Source organism: Gadus chalcogrammus, unplaced genomic scaffold, assembly GCF_026213295.1.
Source record: "Gadus chalcogrammus isolate NIFS_2021 unplaced genomic scaffold, NIFS_Gcha_1.0 GACHA051, whole genome shotgun sequence".
NCBI lineage: Eukaryota > Metazoa > Chordata > Actinopteri > Gadiformes > Gadidae > Gadus > Gadus chalcogrammus.
Window position 1 is genome coordinate 8,942 of NW_026613486.1, and position 22,494 is coordinate 31,435.

Consider the following 22,494-nt stretch of genomic DNA (forward strand, 5'->3'; position numbering starts at 1 on the left):
CAGCAGCTTACTTTGCCTTCTCCTTCATCTGTGCTTAAACAGTTAATGAATGCATAATTTAACGCATGGGAGTGAATAGGGTAAATATATGAATATTAAATAAAGGAATTGATTAAATAGAACAAAATAATTGCAATAAGCTTAAATTAGCTCACACATTATGAGTTTGACATATGTTTGTACAGAGTATGCTGAGCAAACAACAGTACTGAATGCATGTTAGTTAGTCAGTAAATGGTTAGGGGCACACACCTGTAGTGCCATAGATTCCATTCAGAGGTGAAGTTGATTCTTTGTTGAATTTCCATTTGGTTCTGTAAGCGTTTAGCTGGGAGGAATGGGACAAAATAAATAGATAGACCGTGATTGGCTGGAATCAAAGGAGAACGATGGCCCAACACCAATTACTGGAGCGGTTAATTAACAGGATGACCCCCCCCCCACACACACACACACACACACACACACACACACACACACACACACACACACACACACACACACTCCAAGATGCTGTTCACATCTGTTCTCTGTATGTCCCTATCTCTACTTAAATATTTGTCTCTTTCAATGTCTCTCTCTGTCTATCTTTAGCTCTGTGTCTCTCTTTCTATATTTGTCTCTTTCTGTTTGTCTCTCTCTGGCTCTCTGTCTCTCCCTCTATCCCTCTCCTTTACTTTCTCTCATAATCTGTGTGTGTGTGTGTGTGTGTGTGTGTGTGTGTGTGTGTGTGTGTGTGTGTGTGTGTGTGTGTGTGTGTGTGTGTGTGTGTGTGTGTGTGTGTGTGTGTGTGTGTGTGTATCTCTCTCTCGCCATGTAGCATGCTACACTGTTAGCCTTAAGGTAATAATCAAACCGCCGTGTGTCTCTGCAGCTTACTCTCAGCTCATCAATCATCATCATGATGATTGATGAGCATTCCATCCTCGTAAACCATCGCTCCAACACGTTGATCATACGGTTCTAGTTCTTATCAGGGCGGGATCGAACAAGATCTTTCACACCTCAGAGGATCACTTAAAAAGAATGTAACTGCCTTCTAAGATAAGATAATTTTGGTGGGGGCAGAAGTTGTAATGTTGGTATCATTTTACACACTCTTTTGAAGGGTTAAATAAATGCATTCAAATGTAATTGTATACGAGCAAGTCACAGATTCTGATAAATATGCATTAGAAGTAGCTCCTACATCCAGAACGCCGCTTTTAAGACAATAGGGTGGCTGAGAGGTGGTTCAGTTCAGACAGGCTGAGACGGCTCTTAACCCAGGACAGATGCCCTCCACAGAGGAATCGGAATACAGAGACACTGCCTGTCTCCTGATCTGGGGCTGTTGAGTCCAATTATGTAACCTTTATTTAATCGGTGAAGCTCACTGATTTTAGAACATATTTTCCATAAGAAACCCGGCCGGTATAGCAGCAAAGGACATCAAAGTTTGCAGATGTGGACAACATGAAAGACATTAAACAGTATGGGTGGCTACCTCAGCAAACATTATATAAGATATGTTATGAATATTAAAAGGCAATAGAAAATATAATTTAAACACGAATATCAGTATTATTATAATAAGACTGTATAAAGTATTCATACATTGAAGATGGTTTAGGTCAGCTAGTTTCAGGACGTCAACTTACAGGTGTGTGTGTGGGTGTGTGTGTGTGTGTGTGTGTGTGTGTGTGTGTGGGTGTGGGTGTGTGTGTATGTGCCTCCGTGCTTATGTGTGTGTGTGTGTGTGTGTGTGTGTGTGTGTGTGTGTGTGTGTGTGTGTGTACCTGTGTGTTCCTGTGTGTGTGCGTGTGCATGCGACCCTGAGGAACAGCGTGAGGGGGATAAACAATTTCCTCTGTTGCTAGGCAATGCCCTCACAGCCACCAATCAGAGTGTTATGTGTTCTGATTAGTACGACCTCATTCCTGTCTCTCAACTGCACACACACACACACACAAACACACAAACACTCACACACACACACACACACACACACACACACACACACACACACACACAATAAAACACACACACACACATAAACACAAACAAAAACATAGACGCACACACACATATACGGATAAACACAAACAATCACACGCACGCACACACACACACACACACACACACACACACACACACACACACACACACACACACACACACACACACACACACACACACACACACACACACACACACACACACACACTTTTTTTGTTTCTCTACCTGGTTTCTTAAAGAAGACTAAATATTTTATAATGAGCATTGTGAGCACTGTTTTAAAAGAGATGTGCCAAACACAGATGGGTTAGTGACCGAGAACCGAGAACCCACTGACACCGACATCAAAATAAACTGTTGTCTGGCTGTGTAAAAACCTAGGGCTTGTCCTCTATTGTGTGTCTACTCTGTTTGGTTGAAGGGTATTTTGTGTTGTTGTTAAGCAACATCTGTCTGTTTGTGGCTAAACAGGCAACACGTTCATTCATGTATTCACCTCATCTCAAATAGATCCATTATTCATGCGGTCCCCCTTTAGTCGGTAAGAGACACGTTTATTCCTGTATTTACCTCGTCGTAAATAGACTCATTATTCATGTTGTCAACTTTAGTCATTCAGAGACACATGTTTATTCATGTGTTTACCTGTTAAGAGACACTTTCATTCATGTTTTCACCAAGTCGCAAAGAAACAAGTTTATCTGAAGTTTCTTGTAAATATGGCTGAGAATAACCAAAATTGTTCACTGAAATAATCAAATTAGATCCAAACTTTTTTTCAAAATCATAACTTGAGCCTTATATTCCACGTGTTAGGGGTTCATCACAGCATATGATGTAGAGATTACAGTCTATATATAGACAGACGAGCATGCACACACACACACACACACACACACACACACACACACACACACACACACACACACACACACACACACACACACACACACACACACACACACATACACACACACTATCGATAAACACGTACTGTACAGCACCAGGTAAATATTGTTCACATTTAACACAGACACACACACAGACACACACACACACACACACACACTCACACACATACGCACACACACACACACACACACACACACACACACACACACACACACACAAACACACGCACGCACACTTCGGACTGGCTGCTAGATCACAGTCCGGATTCTTCCTTCCAGTTGCTGAATAATACAAAGCACATACTGACCTACTTCTGGAGCCGGGGAACATGAGACAGGGAAGACACGGACCGGACTAAAGGCGGGAACGGATCGGGAGCTATAAACAGGACCAAAGCGGGGCTGAGCTGTATTGGGAGGTTGGGGTTTGGAGAGGGGGACACAGACAGACACTATGCCCCCTGCTTATGGCACACACCTGGGCTCCCCCTCTCAGTGGGGGTTCCCTCCATCCCGGGACTTGCGGTGGATGGTGATGTGATTATGTCCAGCCGTACCCTGAGTCTGGGGCCATTGTGTGGGGGGTGGGGGGTGGCCCTATAGGAGAAATGCAGCAGTGTCGTTCCGGTGATCCAGATGATGTTTTACCTCAGACCAACACCTCGTTCCTCTGCATTCCTGGATCTCTGTGCGTGTATGTGTGTGCGTGTGCGTGCGTGTGTATATTCTATCTGTGGTGTCTGACTAGGATGTGCTGTATAGAGACGTGAATGGTAAATGAGTGTAAACTGAACCAAAGTGATTAAAAAGAGAAAAGTTCCTGAAAACTGCAGGTTTCATGACACCCTTTAACTTCAATCCTTAGCCATTACAGGTTATAACATGTTATGGATGTTTATAAAATGTGTGGAGGTTAAGGATCTTAAATTGACAGGGCCTTGCTAGACTTCCAGTTAGTCTCCAAGATGCCATAAATATCTCAAGGAGCGTTAACTATTTTTATATTCTATGTACGTATCATGTATAAATGCATATATAATTCACATTTCAATGTTATTGCCTTAATCTTGTGTTATTTCTTTTATTACTTATTTCCTTGTGTGACAGAAATGAAAAGTATTCCCTTACTTTTATTAGGGATTTGAACTTTTCAAAGTCAAGAGAACCCTGGGATGAAGCATGGAATTCAATCCATCGTCTGACCGCCTGGGGGGTGTGTGTGTGTGTGTGTGTGTGTGTGTGTGTGTGTGTGTGTGTGTGTGTGTGTGTGTGTGTGTGTGTGTGTGTGTGTGCGTGTGCGTGTGCGTGTGTGTGTGCGTGTGCGTGTGTGTCTGTTTTATCGCCAGATCTTCGATTCTGCCATCACGCGGTTCTCCGTCTAAGAACAGTCCATCTATCAGTGACACTCCGCAGAGCCCGAGACATCCGCCATGTTATTCGCCCCGGGGTCAAAGGTCTCAATCACCAAAGGCTTAAAACGTAAGCTTAACTTGTTAAGAGGTTGACAACAGTTAGCTCCATCTTTCTGTCTTCTTTATTCTCCTTTATTATGCTTTCCTTCCTTAATGGCAATTTTACCTCTCCCGTTAGATTTAGCAATCATGGAGCCCCCACTTGGCTAACGTTAGTTCTATGCTACCCGTACTTGAAACTGCTGTTTTAGAAAATCTAACTAGCGAATGTTCCGGAAGTTGACAGACGTGCGAAGAAGAAGGGCTTCGGTGTTGACGGTGAAAGTTAGGCCGGTTTATAGCAGAGTTCCCGATGTCGGTTATCACCGGTCATTGACCGGAAAAAAATGAGGAGGACCGACAATTCTAAATGTCCCTGGTCAGAATGACCAGTGGCGACTGGTCATTAGGGGCAAGTCGCTACTCTCACAAGAAATAAATAAAAGAAAATGAAAATGAAAAAAATATAATATATATATTTATATACATATATATCTATTTAAAAAATAATCTCCCCAGAAAGTACTATAAAATAACAAGTTTGGCGCTTTTATTTAATTTTTAGTCGACCCTGGCTTGCTTCTTCCGGCTGAGTTCGTCTGGAGGTGCAAGAGGGGCTCTAGCCCCACCAGCCCAATGCAATGTGTATTTGACTGGAAACATTGAAATGCGCATGCTCAGAGTGTTTCTCTGTTGAAGTGAACAGAGATTATTTTTCTTCCTGGTGGGGCTAGCCCGTTGGACTTGTTGGACGCGTGGACTTGGGACCGTTAAATATCCCAGGATGCATTTCGCATTCCTGTTTTAAAATATCAGTGTGTAAGCTATAAAATAGGCTTTATAGGAACATTTTAAAAGTATAACAAAGATGGAGGCCTATTCAACATATTTGCACACTATTATTTTAAAATGAAAGAGGGGTTTTGTTTTACATAATTTGTTTATTGTATAAGTCGCTGATGGAGGAAACCCATCGCAACGGAAATCCCGGTCGGATCCGTCTGATTGTTTTTTTCCCATGATGACTGATGAAAAACCACCCTTATATTTTCTTTGACAAGGACAATTATTTATTTATTTTCAAATATGTTTTTTTTCAAGACGACCAATAAAATGCGACAGTGTTACCCCTTATATTTAATTTGACAAAGACAACAGTGTTACCCCTTATGTTTTTTTTCATGACGACCAATAAAAAACAAGTGTTACCCCTTATGTTTTTTTTCATGACGACCAATAAAAAACAACAGTGTTACCCCTTATGGTTTTTTTCATGACGACCAATAAAAACAACAGTGTTACCCCTTATGTTTTTTTTCATGACGACCAATAAAAAACAACAGTGTTACCCCTTATGTTTTTTTTCATGACGACCATTAAAAAGCGACAGTGTTACCCCTTAGGTTTTTTTCCCATGATGACTGATGAAAAACAACAGTGTTACCCCTTATATTTTATTTGACAAGGACAATTATTTATTTATTTTTAAATATGTTTTTTTCATGACGACCAATAAAATGCGACAGTGTTACCCCTTATATTTTATTTGACAAAGACAACAGTGTTACCCCTTATGTTTTTTTTCATGACGACCAATAAAAAACAACAGTGTTACCCCTTATGTTTTTTCATGACGACTGATAAAAAACAACAGTGTTACCCCTTATGTTTTTTTTCATGACGACCAATAAAAAACGAGTGTTACCCCTTGTGGTTTTTTTCATGACGACCAAAGAAAAACAACAGTGTTACCCACTATGTTTTTTTTCATGACGACCAATAAAAAACAACAGTGTTACCCCTTATGTTTTTTTTCATGAAGACCAATAAAAAACAACTTATATTTTATTTGACAAAGACAACAGTGTTATCTCTTATGTTGTTTTTCATGAAGACCAATAAAAAACAACAGTGTTACCCCTTATGTTTTTTTTCATGACGACCAATAAAAAACGACAGTGTTACCCCTTATGTTTTTTTTTTTCATGACGACCAATAAAAAACAACAGTGTGACCCCTTTTGTTTTTTCATGACGACCAAAGAAAAACAACAGTGTTACCCCCTATGTTTTATTGGATGAATATCGACAGTGTTACCCCTTATGTTTATTTCATGACGGCCGATAAAAAACGACAGAGTTACCCCTCATGTTTTTTCAATGTTGACCAATAAAAAATGAACGTGGTACCCCAGTCGACGTTTTTGCAGGGATCCGAACCTGAGCTGTTCAGAGTATTAACCTCCGAACTTATCAATGCACCATCAAGACACCGAATAAAGTCAACACAATGGTTATAGTTGACTTTATAATTTGCATGAAATAGAGATAAGAGTCTTCCAACAGAGGACATTAACCTGACTTGAACTCCGGTCTCCAGGGGGTTAGCTCACTGCTCTCTCCACTTCCCACTGAGATTTATAATTTTAATATGTCTGCGGTCATATATGGCAACATATATGTGCAATAGACATGATAGCATTACGTTTCAAATGAAAGATATTGTGTTTTCCCCAGAATTTGAGCCACGGTCACCAGTGGGTTAGGCAGAGTACACTCCACTGCACCACTGAGGCGATGACAATGCACAATAATCAATCATCAATAAAGAGGATATACATGACATTAAAATGTCTGTGTGTATTTCTATTATTTTCCTTATGTTTTTTTTCATGACGACCAGTAAAAAACGACAGTGTTATCCCTTATATTTTATTTGACAAAGACAACAGTGTTACCCCTTTTGTTTTTTTTCATGACGACCAAGGAAATACAACAGTGTTATGTTTTATTTGATGAATATCGACAGTGTTACCCCTTATGTTTATTTCATGACGGCCGATAAAAAACAGAGTTATCCCTCATGTTTTTTCCATGTTGACCAATAAAAAACGACAGTGGTACCCCTGTCGACGTTTTTGCTGGGATCCGAACCTGAGCTGTTTAGAGTATTAACCACCGAACCTATCAATGCACCATCAAGACACCAAATAAAGTCCACACAATGGTTATACTTGACTTTATAATTTGCATGAAATAGAGATAAGAGTATTCCAACAGAAGACATTGACCGGCCTTGAACCCCGGTCTCCAGGGGCTTAGCTCACAGCTCTCTCCACTTCCCACTGAGATATGTTTATAAAATATGTCTATGGTTATATATGGCATGATAGCATTACGTTTCAAATGAAAGACATTGTGTTTTCCACAGAAATTGAGCCGTGGTCGCCAGTGGGATAGGCAGAGTACACCCCACTGCACCACTGAGGCGATGACAATGCACAATAATCAATCATCAATAAAGAGGATATACATGACATTAAAATGTATGTGTGTATTTCTATTATTTCCCTTATGTTTTTTTTCATGACGACCAATAAAAAACGACAGTTTTACCCCATATATTTTATTTGACAAAGACAACAGTGTTACCCCTTATGTTTTTCTTCATGACGACTAATAAAAAACAACAGTGTTACCCCTTGTGTTTTTTTCCATGACGACCAATCAAAAACAACAGTGTTACCCCTTATGTTTTTTTTGATAAAAACGACAGTGTTACCCCTTATGTTTTTTTCATGACGACCGATAAGAAACGACAGTCTTACCCCTTATGTTTCATTTGATAAAAACGACAGTGTTACCCCTTATGTTTTTTTCATGACGACCGATAAGAAACGACAGTCTTACCCCTTATGTTTCATTTGATAAAAACGACAGTGTTACCCCTTATGTTTTTTTCATGACGACCGATAAGAAACGACAGTCTTACCCCTTATGTTTCATTTGATAAAAACAACAGTGTTACCCCTTATGTTAATTTCATGACGGCCGAAAAAAACGACAGAGGTACCCCTTATGTTTTTTTTCTTGACGACCAATAAAAAACAACAGTGTTACCCCTTATGTTTTTTTTCATGACGACCAATAAAAAACGAGTGTTACCCCTTGTGGTTTTTTTCATGACGACCAAAGAAAAACAACAGTGTTACCCACTATGTTTTTTTTCATGACGACCAATAAAAAACAACAGTGTTACCCCTTATGTTTTTTTTCATGAAGACCAATAAAAAACAACTTATATTTTATTTGACAAAGACAACAGTGTTATCTCTTATGTTGTTTTTCATGACGACCAATAAAAAACAACAGTGTTACCCCTTATGTTTTTTTTCATGACGACCAATAAAAAACGACAGTGTTACCCCTTATGTCTTTTTTTTTCATGACGACCAATACAAAACAACAGTGTTACCCCTTTTGTTTTTTTTCATGACGACCAAAGAAAAACAACAGTGTTACCCCCTATGTTTTTTTTGATGAACGATCGTTTGAAAAACGATCGTGGTACCCCTGTCGACGTTTTTGCAGGGATCCGAACCTGAGCTGTTCAGAGTATTAACGACCGAACCTATCAATGCACCATCAAGACACCGAATAAAGTCATCACAATGGTTATACTTGACTTTATAATTTGCATGAAATAGAGATAAGAGTATTCCAACAGAGGACATCAACCGGACTTCAACCCTGGTCTCCAGGGGCTCAGCTCACAGCTCTCTCCACTTCCCACTGAGATATGTTTACAAAATATGTCTATGGTTATATATGGCATGATAGCATTACGTTTCAAATTAAAGACATTGTGTTTTCCACAGAAATTGAGCCGCGGTCGCCAGTGGGATAGGCAGAGTACACCCCACTGCACCACTGAGGCATATGACAATGCACAATAATCAATCATCAATAAAGAGGATATACATGACATTAAAATGTATGTGTGTATTTCTATTATTTCCCTTATGTTTTTTTTCATGACGACCAAAAAAAAACGACCGTTTTACCCCTTATATTTTATTTGACAAAGACAACAGTGTTACCCCTTATGTTTTTCTTCATGACGACTAATAAAAAACAACACTGTTACCCCTTGTGTTTTTTTCCATGACGACCAATCAAAAACAACAGTGTTACCCCTTATGTTTTTTTTGATAAAAACGACAGTGTTACCCCTTATGTTTTTTTCATGACGACCGATAAGAAACGACAGTCTTACCCCTTATGTTTAATTTGATAAAAACGACAGTGTTACCCCTTATGTTTTTTTCATGACGACCGATAAGAAACGACAGTCTTACCCCTTATGTTTCATTTGATAAAAACGACAGTGTTACCCCTTATGTTTTTTTCATGACGACCGATAAGAAACGACAGTCTTACCCCTTATGTTTCATTTGATTAAAACGACAGTGTTACCCTTTGTGGTTTTTTTCATGACGACCAAAGAAAAACAACAGTGTTGCCCCTTATGTTTTATTTGATAAATATATATTTCTAACTGCATTTGAAGTAGACATTGAGACTCACAAAAAATGGACGCTATAGGACAGTTTTCATGATTTGTCTCAATATCAGAATAACAACAATGGGTCAAATAGCAATGGCTGGTGGAATGGCGATGAAGTAGGTCTGTCCATGCAGTGTAATCTTGTCCAGGCCCTGCAAGTCAGGATGTAGTCTATGAATCTGAATGAAAAGTAGGTAAATAGGTAGTGGCCATCCCCAAAATGTACCAGAGTACAGGAAATCAAATCTATTAAATTCCAAAAAAAATTATGGGGGGGGGGGGGGGGGGGGGAGAACCTCAGACCCCCTGTCTATTACTGTGCCCCACCAACATGTTTGATCGCCAGCCGCCACTGATTATTATTATTATTATCAACTACAATATATAAGTATTAATCCCACTCTATACATGTAATTGTGCTAATAAAAGCATCACCTATAATAATGAATTCACACTAACAATTCTTACTAGCGTTCTGCGTAAGCGTGAACCTTGGCTGTTAAACGCTTCCCATCTCTCACAGAGGAGCTGAATGGAGTAGCGGTTTCCACAGAAACGGTCCAGAGTCCCCCCCCCCCCCCCCCACAAACACACACATACACACTAAAGCCATACAATCACAGCCCTGAAGAGCCTCGTTAGCCAGGAGAACATTATTATTCTTCTTCTTCTTCTTATCATTATTATCATCCCATACAAGCTACGCACCGAGAAAACACAACCCCCATCACCACCCTCCTCTCAACCTCATCACCACAACCCACATGACCACCACCCTCATCTTCATCACCCCTGTATCTCCATCCTCTCCTCCATAATATTCATCAGCAACCTTTGTCCTCGTCACCCATCTCCATCATCATTACCTCAACCACGTCTTAAAGGTTGGGTATGGAATTCTCTTTTTTGGCAATTTTTGCAAAATTACCTGAAATCCTTATCATAACCCACTTACAGCCACTGAGTTAGAAGTACTGGCATGAAAATTAAACGAGTCAATCATCTGTGGAACGGGCAGGGCTAGAAAAACTCCAGCCAATGATTTCCAGACCCACCGAGTGTCATTGGTAAGTAAGTACGTCAATCAAACGGTCGTACTGCACTCCCCCTCCCCAGCTCGTGACCCCTTCGTGCACGTACTCAAAGCTCGTGACCCAGAGCAAGCTTCTGTTTGTTGTTATCATGCGGTAGCTACTGGAGCTAGCTAATGGCTCGCTCTCGCGCATCTGTGTTCGCGCTCGTGCATGATTGCGCATCCATGTACTTGGAATGGGTGGAGTCAGAGTCAGCGTTGAAGGAGAGGGGGTAGGACCATTTGAGTTGTGTATTTTCAAAATCTGCTGGCGTTTCACAAATCCCATAGGCCTACCCAACCTTTATGCAAAGCACCATCTTCATCACTACCTTTGTCATAGTCACCTCAAGCACCATCAGATGTTTAAGGAGGAGGAGATTCCAGACGCCATGCGGCGTGCTGACAACAAAGAGGTCAGAGGTCTGATCCTGCTGTGTTTCCATGGGGACCAGAGGATGTCAACCTGATCATTACAGAGAGACCTCTTGAGGTTCAAGAGGTTCTCTGAATGTGTACACGCACACGGACGCACGCATGCATCAATGTAACACACAACACGCACGCACACAGTGCTACCATAACACCTGTGTAGCCAATTTACCAAACTACGAATGCATTACGGAGCCAGAAAGTGCGAAGAAGATTATTGTCTGCGGGTCAAATGCTTTTCTGTATGGCATAATTATTAAATGTTAAATTTGATCACAATTCCTGAGGGTCTTCACCTTCCTGGCGAGTTCTTTAAGCAATGTTTTCATGTTTTATACCGTGGATGCGCGCTGAGTGCCCTTCTGGTTTGGACGCGCGGTTTGCTCCACATCGCCACCTGGGGGAAGACCCACAGAGAAACTGATTTACCTGGGTCTCTGTGTCAGGATCAGAAAAGCCGTTCGATACGAAATAGCAATAAAGCTTTGATGGATTAACACATTTCGTTAACCGTGCTTCAAAATGTGTAATGACAAACAGTCCTGCCTGTTTTATGGAATATGGAAGCAATTCAAAGAATGGTGTGCATTCCGCACCACTATGCCGCAACATGAAGGATTATGGGTCTGAAAGGAACAGTCCAAAACAAAACCTAATTGGATTAGGGAGGAATAGCAAAACAACAAATGTACGAGGGAAAGGTTCTATGGAAGTAATTGGTTGACTTGGTCACAACAGAAACCAGGCGGAGGCATGATGTGGATACAGGGGAAACAACAAACAAATACAATGAAACCATATATATCTTTGTGCACGCACATAGGTTGTTATTTTATGTTAAAAAATACAGATCATAACACAGACGAGACACTCAACTTTTTGCATCTTTTGGTGTGAACGCAGGGTTCAGAAATGACGTAGTTCTTGTCGTGTGGACCCTGGTTTCCATGAATAAATGTATAATAAATGGCTCTAATGCCAACCGCAAGAATAGTTTTAGTGCAAACAACTTAAAAATATAAGCAAAGCAAATGCATCAAAGTGCCGGGATAGAGACAAGAGATAGAGACAGATACAAAGCTGAAGATAATTGTTTAATTTCCCCAATTTCCCCATTGTGGCAGCAGATAGTGATTCTTTAGGTCAAATTATGTTTTATTATCAATCAAAATCTAGTTACATCTACAGAAAGCTGTAGACCATCAACCAATCAGGAAGAGGCTGGCCTTTTCAACTGTGAAGGAAAAAAGCAGATGGAGGAACACAGCAGAACAGCTTGAAAAAATATTCAATAGATTCTCTGCAAGTACACACTACAGGTATGACCTCTGACCCAGGATGTAGTCATTATGGACTGTTACGACCTCTTAGTAGGAGCAGCACCATGGTTACATAACTACCCTTCTGTCCCTAACTAACAATATGCTGGGGAAGGAGATCTGAAGACAAAGTACAAAGATGGACCATCTAGGCTTCCATACAAAAGAGGAGACAATGATGGAGATAAAGGCTGTGAGAGATAGAGGGCGAGATAGATTGAGTCAAGAGAGATAGGGGACCAGAGAGATATGGGATGAGAGAGGGCATAAGATAGAGGTCCAGATAGAGGATAAGAGATAGCGGTGGACAGCAAAGGATGAGAGAGACAGACAGAATGAGAGAACAGGATTGGAGGATCAGAGAAATGGAGAATAAGATAGAGGACGAGAGAAGAGGATGAAGGCAACATAGTACACTAGTCATCAGATGAGAGCGATAAAGGCTGAGAGATAGTGGATGGGATAGCGTTTGAGAGCGAGATAGAGGAACAATATAATTTGAGGGATAGAGGATGCGGGAGATTGAGTTTGAGAGAGACAGTGGACGACAGATAGAGGATGAGAGAGAGACAGGACGAGTTTGAGAGAAGTTATCTTTGGTGTTAGCCATTGATTTTGTTCTGTACTTTCTTTATAAAACTTTATGCAAGGCTGACTTTGAAAGAAAGTATGTGCTATATATGAAAACCATTTAAGGTTTTAATACCACCACACGTCCACTGGTTTCCACACGCATGAAATGACCACAGGCAAAAATAAAGGGTTTAAATTAATTTATTTAAAAAAAGAACAATTTCTTCACTGAAGCAGAACAAACATCAATCCTTACTTCTTTTTTAGTTTCTTTGTAGCCGTTGGGAAACGATCTGAGGACAGACTCACCGGGCGACCAGAAGCAAGTCAAAATATCAAGCAAGGACATCTGGGGCCAACACCATACAGCCAACTACAGCCTTAACGAGGGACGCTCCTAACAAGCCTTTACGAGGAGGGACATTCTAACAAAGCATAACGAGGCAGGACACTCTGAGGAACAGTCTTAACGAGCTCTTGACAGGGAGGGACAGTCTAACGAGCTCTAAATGAGGAGGGACATTCTAAAGGAGTCTTAAGGGAGAGGGTCACCGACTCTTGATGTGAAGAAAAAACCTGATCTGATCTGATCTGAAAGGGAGCAGGTGCGTCTCCACTTGGTTTAACTTTACAGCCCTTTATCTCCGTCTGTCTGTCTGTCTGTGTCTGTCTGGGTCCGCCCGTTGCATGCAGGTAGGTGGGACGTCTACACATGTGGTTGGGGGGGGGGGGGGGGGGGGGGGGGGGATTGCGGGGAGGGGGGTTCATATACTGTGTGGGTCGTAAAATAGTAAGTTCAACTAAGCAACGGCATACACGTCTAAACCCAGGGAGAGGGGGAGGTATGCAAGGGGAGGCGGGAGACTGAGGGAGTCCACGTAAAATAAAAAGGGGGGGGGGGGGGGAGATCTCCCACGACGGCTGCAGTGGCCCATCGTGGAATGCCGTCCTTAAAAATTGTTGTTAAATTATAACTAATCAATAAATTATTACTAATCAAGACGTGACACGAAAAACAAAAGACGCCAACTAGTCCTCTGGTCGGAAGGGGGGACCGTGCTGTGTTTCAAAGACTAGCTGCCAAACGCTCCAGGCTTCCCATTGGTCTGCTCCACGCCTCGGCCACACCCCCGGCGGTGGTCACATGTCCCAGAGGTCCCACGGCCCCGAGTTCAGGAATGAATGAATGAATGAATTAGTGAGTGAGTGAGTGAGTGAGTGAGTGAGCCAGTGAGGGTGGGTGCCCGCCTATCCCCTCTGCGTTGATCGAGAGGTCAAGGCCGCTTGAGTTCAAAGGTCACATCTTGAGGCGTACGGTTGTTGTTGTTAAGGCTTCCTATGGTCTCGATGATGTCACTCGTAGTTCAAGGGGGAGAGGGGGACCCCTGGTGGCGGGCGCGGTCTCAGCAGCTCGGATCAGTCCTCCACCTCATCCTCTGCATGTGTGTGTGTGTGTGTGTGTGTGTGTGTGTGTGTTTGTGTGTTTGTGTGTGTGTGAGCGCGCTTGTGTGTGGAGGGGGCTTGGCACCACGGGGGCTCGGTTGCAGAACAAGTATTTAAAGAGACGAAGGACATGAGAAACGTAGTAAAAATACACAGAACATAGAAATGAGAATAACCTAGTGTGTGTGTATTTATGCGCGTGTGTGTGTGTGTGGCTCTCAGTGTGTAATGTGGTTCTCAGTGTGTACGTGTATTTACGTGTGCGTGTGTATTTATGCTTATGTGTGTGCCTTTATGTGTGTGCGTGTGTATTTATCCATGTGTGCGTGGCTAGTTGAGGTGGTTCCCTTGGTTGTTAGCTGCCGAGGAGTTGGTGTCAGGGGGATCTGCGCTGCCGTTGGGGGACTCCGCCGCCACCGCCTTCTCTTCCTGCTCCTCCTTCACCTCCTCCTCCTCCGCCGCCTCCTCCTCCTGGGGTTTGAGCCGCTTGGCGGGGGGGGGGCCGGGTCCGTTGAGGCGCTTGGTGGGCAGGGAGGCGGAGGCGGAGGCGTGGGCCGCCAGCAGGTGCAGGGGGCTGGCCACCGCTGCCGTGGCGACACAGAAAGAGACAACAGGAGGATGTCAGGGACAGTGCCGTACTCTTAAACCGCGATACGACGGGCCGCAAACTGATATAATGCGGCTCGCCGTCAAACCCCTCCGGAATTTTCCAGTGTGTGAGTTTAAGAGCGATGATTCCTCCATAAAACTGCCTCGAAAACTCGCAAGGGAAGGACTGAAGGATTTACGGCAGGGCGGATCCGAGCAGCAGAGCGGAAACTGGAGGGATACACTCCAGCTGGGGCTATGCAGTGGATCGGGGGCAGCGCCTGACCCCCTTCTCGAGCAGCAGGAGGAGAAGGCGCTCCCGGGAATAACGCTGTTTAATGGTTCTGACGGTTGGGATCTGGAGTCACTCGAGTAGAGTTACATTAAGACACGCGAGGCTGTGATCAACATCGTGTGTTGACCATGGCTAGAGGGGGGGGTAATAAAACTTGGAAACTTGCATCTGCATGAGTGGAGACTATCCCCCAGACTATTACTGGATGCTGAGCCAGTATAAAGGATTGGGCTACAGTTACAAGTTAGGAATCACAATACGATAAAACTAAATAAGCTCCATGCAGAAGGTAATTCCTTTGGGAGGGAGTGAGGGAGTGATGTTACTGGGTCTCACCTGTGCTGGGGGCTCCTGGCATACTATGGGTGCCGTTCTGGGTGATGGTCTTGATGGGCAGCTGGTGCTGGCCCAGGGGAGCCTGCGTCACTATGGTAACCGTCTGAAGGGGCGTGGCCGAGGAGCTGCTCTGGATGATGCAGCTGGCGCCCCCTAGAGAGGCTGGGTGGGAGATACTGGGGACCGGCTCCACTTTAACTGGAGGGGGGAGGGGGAGAGAGGAGGGAGGGTTACAGAAGGAGTTACAACTATTTGAGTAACCATTGCTATACTTCACATTAGGGCTGGGCGATTAATCGAATTACGATCTAGATCACCATTTTAGCATCAAACAATCACAAAACTAATATAATCGAGTTTGATATTCTTTTAATTTAATTGTATTCAATGTTTAATAGAAAGTAGAACAGCTTAGATACATATCTGTACATTGTTTTAGATGGAAAAATGTCTTTTTGACCATTTTGTATATTCTTTTAAGTTCTCAGTTAAAGTGTTTTGGGAGAGACATGCTGAATAAATACATAATGTTTCCAAACTCAAAAACAATCGTTTCAATTATCGTGATTTCAATATTGACCAAAATAATCCTGATTATGATTTATTCCATAATCGAGCAGCCCTAACTCACATCAGAACCCTCTCACAAAAACTACAACCACAACCTCCTCCCCCACCCTGATGCCACCCCCCCCGACCCTCACCTTTGACCTCTGTGTACCCTCCGTTCTCCTGCGGCTCGGCCTTGACGGCGGCCTGGGCGATGAGGGCGGGGCCTAGCGAGGCCGGGGCGGGGATCTGCTGGAGCACGTGGACCGCCTGGTAGGACGGCTGGCCGCCGCTGCTCACCGGGGACGCCATGGTGTAGGTGACCGGCTTCAGGTTGGCCGGCAGCTGCCCCTGGACCGCGATCAGCACCGGCTGGCCCGCCATGGAGCCTGCACACACACACACACACACACACACACACACACACACACACACACACACACACACACACACACACACACACACACACACACACACACACACACACACACACACACACACCGGTTAGAACCAGGGAGAACCGCTTCAGAGGCGCAGAGGACCGCTTTAGGACCAGGGAGAACTGGTGAGAACCAGCGGGAAATGGGTTAGAAGTAGTTAGAGCTGGTTTAGAACAAGTAAGAACCAGTGTAGAACCAAGTATAAATGTGGCTAAAACCAGAGCCCCGGGACCAGTGAGAATCAGAGAAACGGGTAGGATCAGACGGCGTGTTTACATGAATAGTGAAACCACTGTTCACTAGTAGCCAGGTAACGGTAAGGCTCATCATCCCTGTATCCAATCATGACCGTTGGCCCAGATCGATGCATGAGGGATCAACAGGCACCCATCCAGCCAGGCTTGGCTTTAGCACAATAGGTCACGTCAAGGTCCACATTGTTGAGGCAAAACTTCATCATACGCCAGGACCAACCCTCCATCTTCATGCTCTCCCCCTGGCTACACGAGAACACTAGTCTGGAGTTTTATCAAACTCCGACCACATTAGCATCGCCACGGCCCGACGATCGCCATGGCAACAAGCCAGGCCGCACAACCCACCCCCGTCACCTCGCTCACCTGGCGTGTTCTGAGCGAAGCGGGCCTCCTGGATCACGGCCAGTTTGGGCGGGGCGGCGACCGGGGCGGCGGCGGCGGGCGTGGGCGGCGCCGGCGGGGGCGCCGGCTCCAGCTCCATTGGAACGGGAGAGCCCTCTCGTGATAGGCTGTCGGGCGTCTGGATGCCGCTGGAGTGGGCGGAGAGACCGCCGCCCGTGTGGCTGGGGGACGCCGGGGCGCTCCTGGGAGGGAAGGCACGATCGTCCTTTAGGTTAGAACTCATTAGTCGCATTGTGCTCCGGGTAATTATCCATTACTGGTTCATTACTGTGCTAACGCAACGTTGATCTGATTAGCTTTCCTCAACGCTACTTGGTTCATTTTTCGACAACAGCTCCACGGGTTAGGCTGCGGTCGTTGGGGAACCGACCCAGAAACACCCGGACTGCCGCTTATTCCACCTATGTAACCAGGCAACAAGCTCATCCCTAGAGCTGTGTAAATACAGTTTTCTTAAAGTCACTTATTCTATTCTTTCACATTCCTCCTCCAGTAGCTGGCCGTAGACCTCACGTATCTTAATGTCACTTCCAATCTCTTTTATCCTTTTCCTAATCCCTCACGAGATTCCTCGGTCTCCTTCCTTCCCTGGCGCTCTCCGCCCGGTGGCTCAGGTGTGCCCAGGGAGCGTCTCACCTGGAGGAGAGGGGCCCGTGGGGGGTCCGGAAGCAGGGGACCCCCCGGGGCCGTCGTTTCCTGAAGGCCTGCTCGATCAGCTTGCTCTCGGAGGTGGGGTCGATCCTCCAGAAGGAGCCCTTGCCCGGCTCCTCCTGCGACCGCGCCACCTTGATGAAGTAGCGGTTCAGCGACAGGTTGTGGCGGATCGAGTTCTGGGGGCGGAAACACGGGCCGTTACGGAAGGGTTGCCGTCCGGCTGCCCGGGAACAGGGTTCACCGTGGACGTCAGGTTGGGAGTGGGATTTAGTCCTGGATAGGGTTCTCAAGCACAACCCTGAATCCAACCCCTTCTCCTCCACCACCAGTGTTTCCCCCAGCACTGTGTTGTTAAGGCGGCCGCCTTAACAACAATAGGGCCCGCATTGACTACCAATGTATATAAATAATAATAATAATAATATAAAAAATATATATATATTCTTTTTTTAATTATTATTTTTTAATTATTATGCATTAACAAAGTAGAAAACTCTCGTAGGGAAAGAAAACATACTTCCATCAGGTGTAAAAAATAAAGATCAATAACGCATCGGTAATACAATTGTCGTGCCATCAAGCTTTTTGAATGTAATTGAAACGGTGAGAACCCCCCCCCCCCCCCCCCCTCCTTGACCACCTTGACTAAGACATTTACTGGGGGAAACACTAACCACCCTTGGGGTCCCGCCCAGCAGGCTGAAGCCCCTCCTCCACCCTCGGGGTCCCGCCCCCCAGGCTTAAGCCCCTCCCCAGACTGACCTGCCAGCCCTTGTCAGCAGTGCGGTAGTAGGGGTAGTTCTTGGTGATGTGGGTGTAGATGCCGTTGAGCGTGAGCTGCTTGTCCTGGGCCAGCGTGATGGCCTGGACGATCAGCTGGGCGTACGAGTAGGGCGGCTTGGAGTCGTCCTGCAGGGTGGGGGGGCAAGAACAACAGCCAATCAGATCTTTACGTCGCCTCCTTGACTTCCTTTTACCACGCGGAGGTACACAAACACCATGACCAGGATGTTCGTGGACGATGTACATGAGTGCGTCCCTTCTATGTTTTATTGACTTAAGTTCATCTCAGACATTCATAATAACTACCTTCTCCTTAGCACCTACAGCCCTGATTAGAAAGATATCCAAACCAAAACAGAGAAAGACTAAACCTAAAGCAAAAAGGTAAAAATGTGAAACGGTCCATCTTAATGGACCTTTTCTCTGTGTGCTTTGCAAAAAACATGATTCTGTTATTACGGACGCACTCCAAATATACTCCTTTGATATAACAAAAAGATGTCGCCCACCCGCACACGTCCTGGCCCCCAGCCCTGGCCCCTCACCTCGGAGCGGTCCCCCACCACCACCCATCCTGAACCCAAGACGCGGCCCCTCACCTTGGGGCTGTCTCCTCCGGACGCGTCCTTGTCTTGGTCCGGCTGGGAGTTCTCGTTGAGGAGCTGCAGCTCTGCGTTGCTCACCATGCGGCCGCCCATCCTGTAGCCAGAGGAGCCCGCCCCCCGCGGGCTGGAGGGGCACGAGTTGGCCGCGCTGATGGGGGGGAGGAGGAGGACAGTGTTTCAGGTGACAATTCATAGTCGATGATTTCTCCCTCTTTTAAATTGGAGTGAGCGTGGAGCGAGTTCACTGGAGCGGGAGGATTATTTTACGTGGAGCGGGGAGCGACCCGACGTGGATTTGAGGGGAGGAGCGGCCGAGTGAACAACAGCCACCTGCGCGAGGAGCGGGACATTCGCTCAGCTCAGCTCCGCTCCCAAGCTCGGATTGAAACACAAAGCCCATATTTATGATTGCAAAGACTGGTTGCTATATTCACACTGCAGTCACCCTGACACCGATCAGGGAAAGAGGGATACCCCAAACTCAGTTTGTCCTTGCTAATTAAGCCAGATTTCCTTCACTCTAGGGGGAGATGGTTGGGGGGGGATGTATCCCTTTGAAATTATAACTGTAAAATTGACTTTACACCAGAGTATTTCAGCCCTGCTGGACCCATTATGAATGCTATGGGACGTTAACCATCACAGCATCCGTCAGCTGAATGTACAGGCGGTCCGCAAGGCTTGTGATGACCTCTTTACCTAGCCACGATAACATTGCAACTAGTGTGGACAATAGCCATACAGCTAGCGTGGCAAGTAGCCCGACAGAAGGCAGCCCGACCACTAGCCTGATAGCTGCCCTGACAGATAGCCTGACACAAAGCCGGATCGCTAGCCTTGACAATAGCCTCACAGCTAGCCTGGCAACTGCCCCAACAGTTTGCCCAACAGCTAGCCTGGCCGGAAAATAAAATGGAGGGCACTGTTTCATACACAGCACAGAATAGGATTATTCAAGGTGTTAATTCAACTACTTTCTCCATTTTGCACTTCATTACATACGAGGGAGTGGAAGGCAGTGGGACCCAAGAAATGGAAAAAAAAAAAAACATTCACCGCGTTTTTCATTATCTGTTATTTCACTGCCATAACCACAGCGTTACGAAAAAAACAGTCAAAACAACAGGACCCTAGCCTGGAATGAACTACAGGAAAAACTTGGGAGCCGTCTGTTGACAAGACCGAACACGCATCAGGTCAGACTGGAAACCAGGAACAAACTGGTTGCACTTTTCTCCTCGGATCAGCAGAACTTTATAGGTCTACATAAATATAGGGCCAACATGGAGAAGCTAAACTGTGGTGTTCATCATTTCTGTATTTAATTGATCCAACTCACGAGTCAGAGGAACGGAAACAATAGAGGGGGATTCCAAACAGGTAAAAAGACATCAGATCACACGTTTACATCCTAATTTCAGTCGTGTAACCTGGTCATGTTCAGGGCTTACCAATGACCTACAGCGACAACAGGAAGGGACTACCCACCATCACTAAGGCAGCTCTCATTGTCAATAAACGTACTCAATTTCCCCCCTTACAATTTATAACATTTTCTGTTCTCCGACAGACTCGCTGTGACTCATCCATTCATTGGTCATGACACAGGGGAAGTACTTGTTGATGAATTAAACCACAACACCACAAAACGTTGCCTCTGGTTATGAACTGTTTCCAGTGAAACTCAACCTAGAAACTAACGTTAAAGGAACCACCCAAGTGAAGCAACCTCGGTAAGAGAGAACTGCATCAAGGATGTTACGATTTTTTGCTATTTATTCTGAAATTGTTAAAAAGTGAAAAATATGGAACATCTGCTAAAAAAAATATAGGTTTGAAGTACAAATCCAGATACACGCTTCATCTGCAATCACTCTAAAGGGACTCATTTTTCATTGTCAGCGGGACTGTGAAAACACTTACTGAATTTATGGAAGAAGTTATCACCTTTGACATCACAAATGTCAGGACATTGTGTATCCTGTGGTTGAACCAAATCAATCCTAATCTATAAAAGTACCAACACTTTTAGATATGTACTTGTTGCAAGCAAAGCGCTTCATAACTCTTGCTTGGAAAAGTGTGAACAGGCATAATATGGGAAGGATAGAATACATTGTTATTTGGTAAACAAGACACTTTTGAAAAGGCTTGGGGACCCTTTTTGGATTCTATTGAGCAAAGGGATGGCAGTGAAATATTGGATAATGAGGTGAACTCATGTGCATGTCTTGGGTGGTGGTGAGAGACATCAGATTGTCCTAAATATGTTCCATTCCATTAGATCAGACCACAGTAAAATGTCAGTTTGTTTCTTTAATATTCTTAAAACACCTGTCTGAGATGTTTGTTTTTGACTTTTGATGTTGCGTTAGCTTGGTTCCTGTTTGTCAATGCTGCTGTTATTTGTGGCTGTGGTTCTTCCTGGAATATCTCCACTTAAAACATGTCATTTTCTCGAATCCAGACCAACATAGAAGACAAATTCTGGACCCCTGGCACCATGGACCAACTGTTTAACCAATTTGCTTGGTGCCTACGTAACAAACTGTCTGGGTGACTATTTAACAAACTGACTGACGGACCCGTTTGTTTGGCGTAGGGTAGGGGTGTTACCTGATTGTGCCCGTGGGCGAGGGCAGGGGGCTCATGAGGTGGGCGATGTTTTCCGGGATGTTTATGGTCAGCGGGGCGATGTGCGGCTGGGCCGGCTTCACGGGGGACTCGGGCGCCTCCCTCTTCGTCTTCTTGCCGCTGGACAACGCAGTGAAGCTGATCTTTATGTTGGTGCTGGGGAAGCGGAACGTACACCTGGAGGACCAGAGACAGCAGAGAGGCACCAGGTGAGGGGGTGTCTGGGAGGGGGTACCCACACCGTGGTGGAGACATGCGGGGTTGGGGGCTGGCGTCGCGATGCCCCCCCCGGCGGCAGTCAAGGGGAGCGCATGGGAGCTAGAGAGTGCTAGCTTGCTGATCAAACTATTGAAACCCTAGGGCCAGTTACAGATACTTGCTGCAGTATTCAGTAATAACCAACAAA

At 44.8% G+C, this 22,494-nt stretch overlaps 1 protein-coding gene across 1 annotated transcript; it reads right to left on the minus strand.

Annotated features, from left to right (window-relative positions):
* Positions 1–13,938: 13,938 nt before the first annotated feature.
* LOC130378024 (forkhead box protein K2-like) lies at positions 13,939–22,265 on the minus strand (the record flags this gene model as incomplete). Its single annotated transcript, XM_056584964.1, has 8 exons — positions 13,939–15,129; positions 15,765–15,962; positions 16,469–16,702; positions 17,374–17,594; positions 18,049–18,242; positions 18,829–18,975; positions 19,449–19,602; positions 22,071–22,265. Coding segments are annotated over 8 exons (1,597 nt in total), but the record flags the coding sequence as incomplete, so codon positions are not given.
* Between the last annotated feature and the right edge of the window lie 229 nt (positions 22,266–22,494).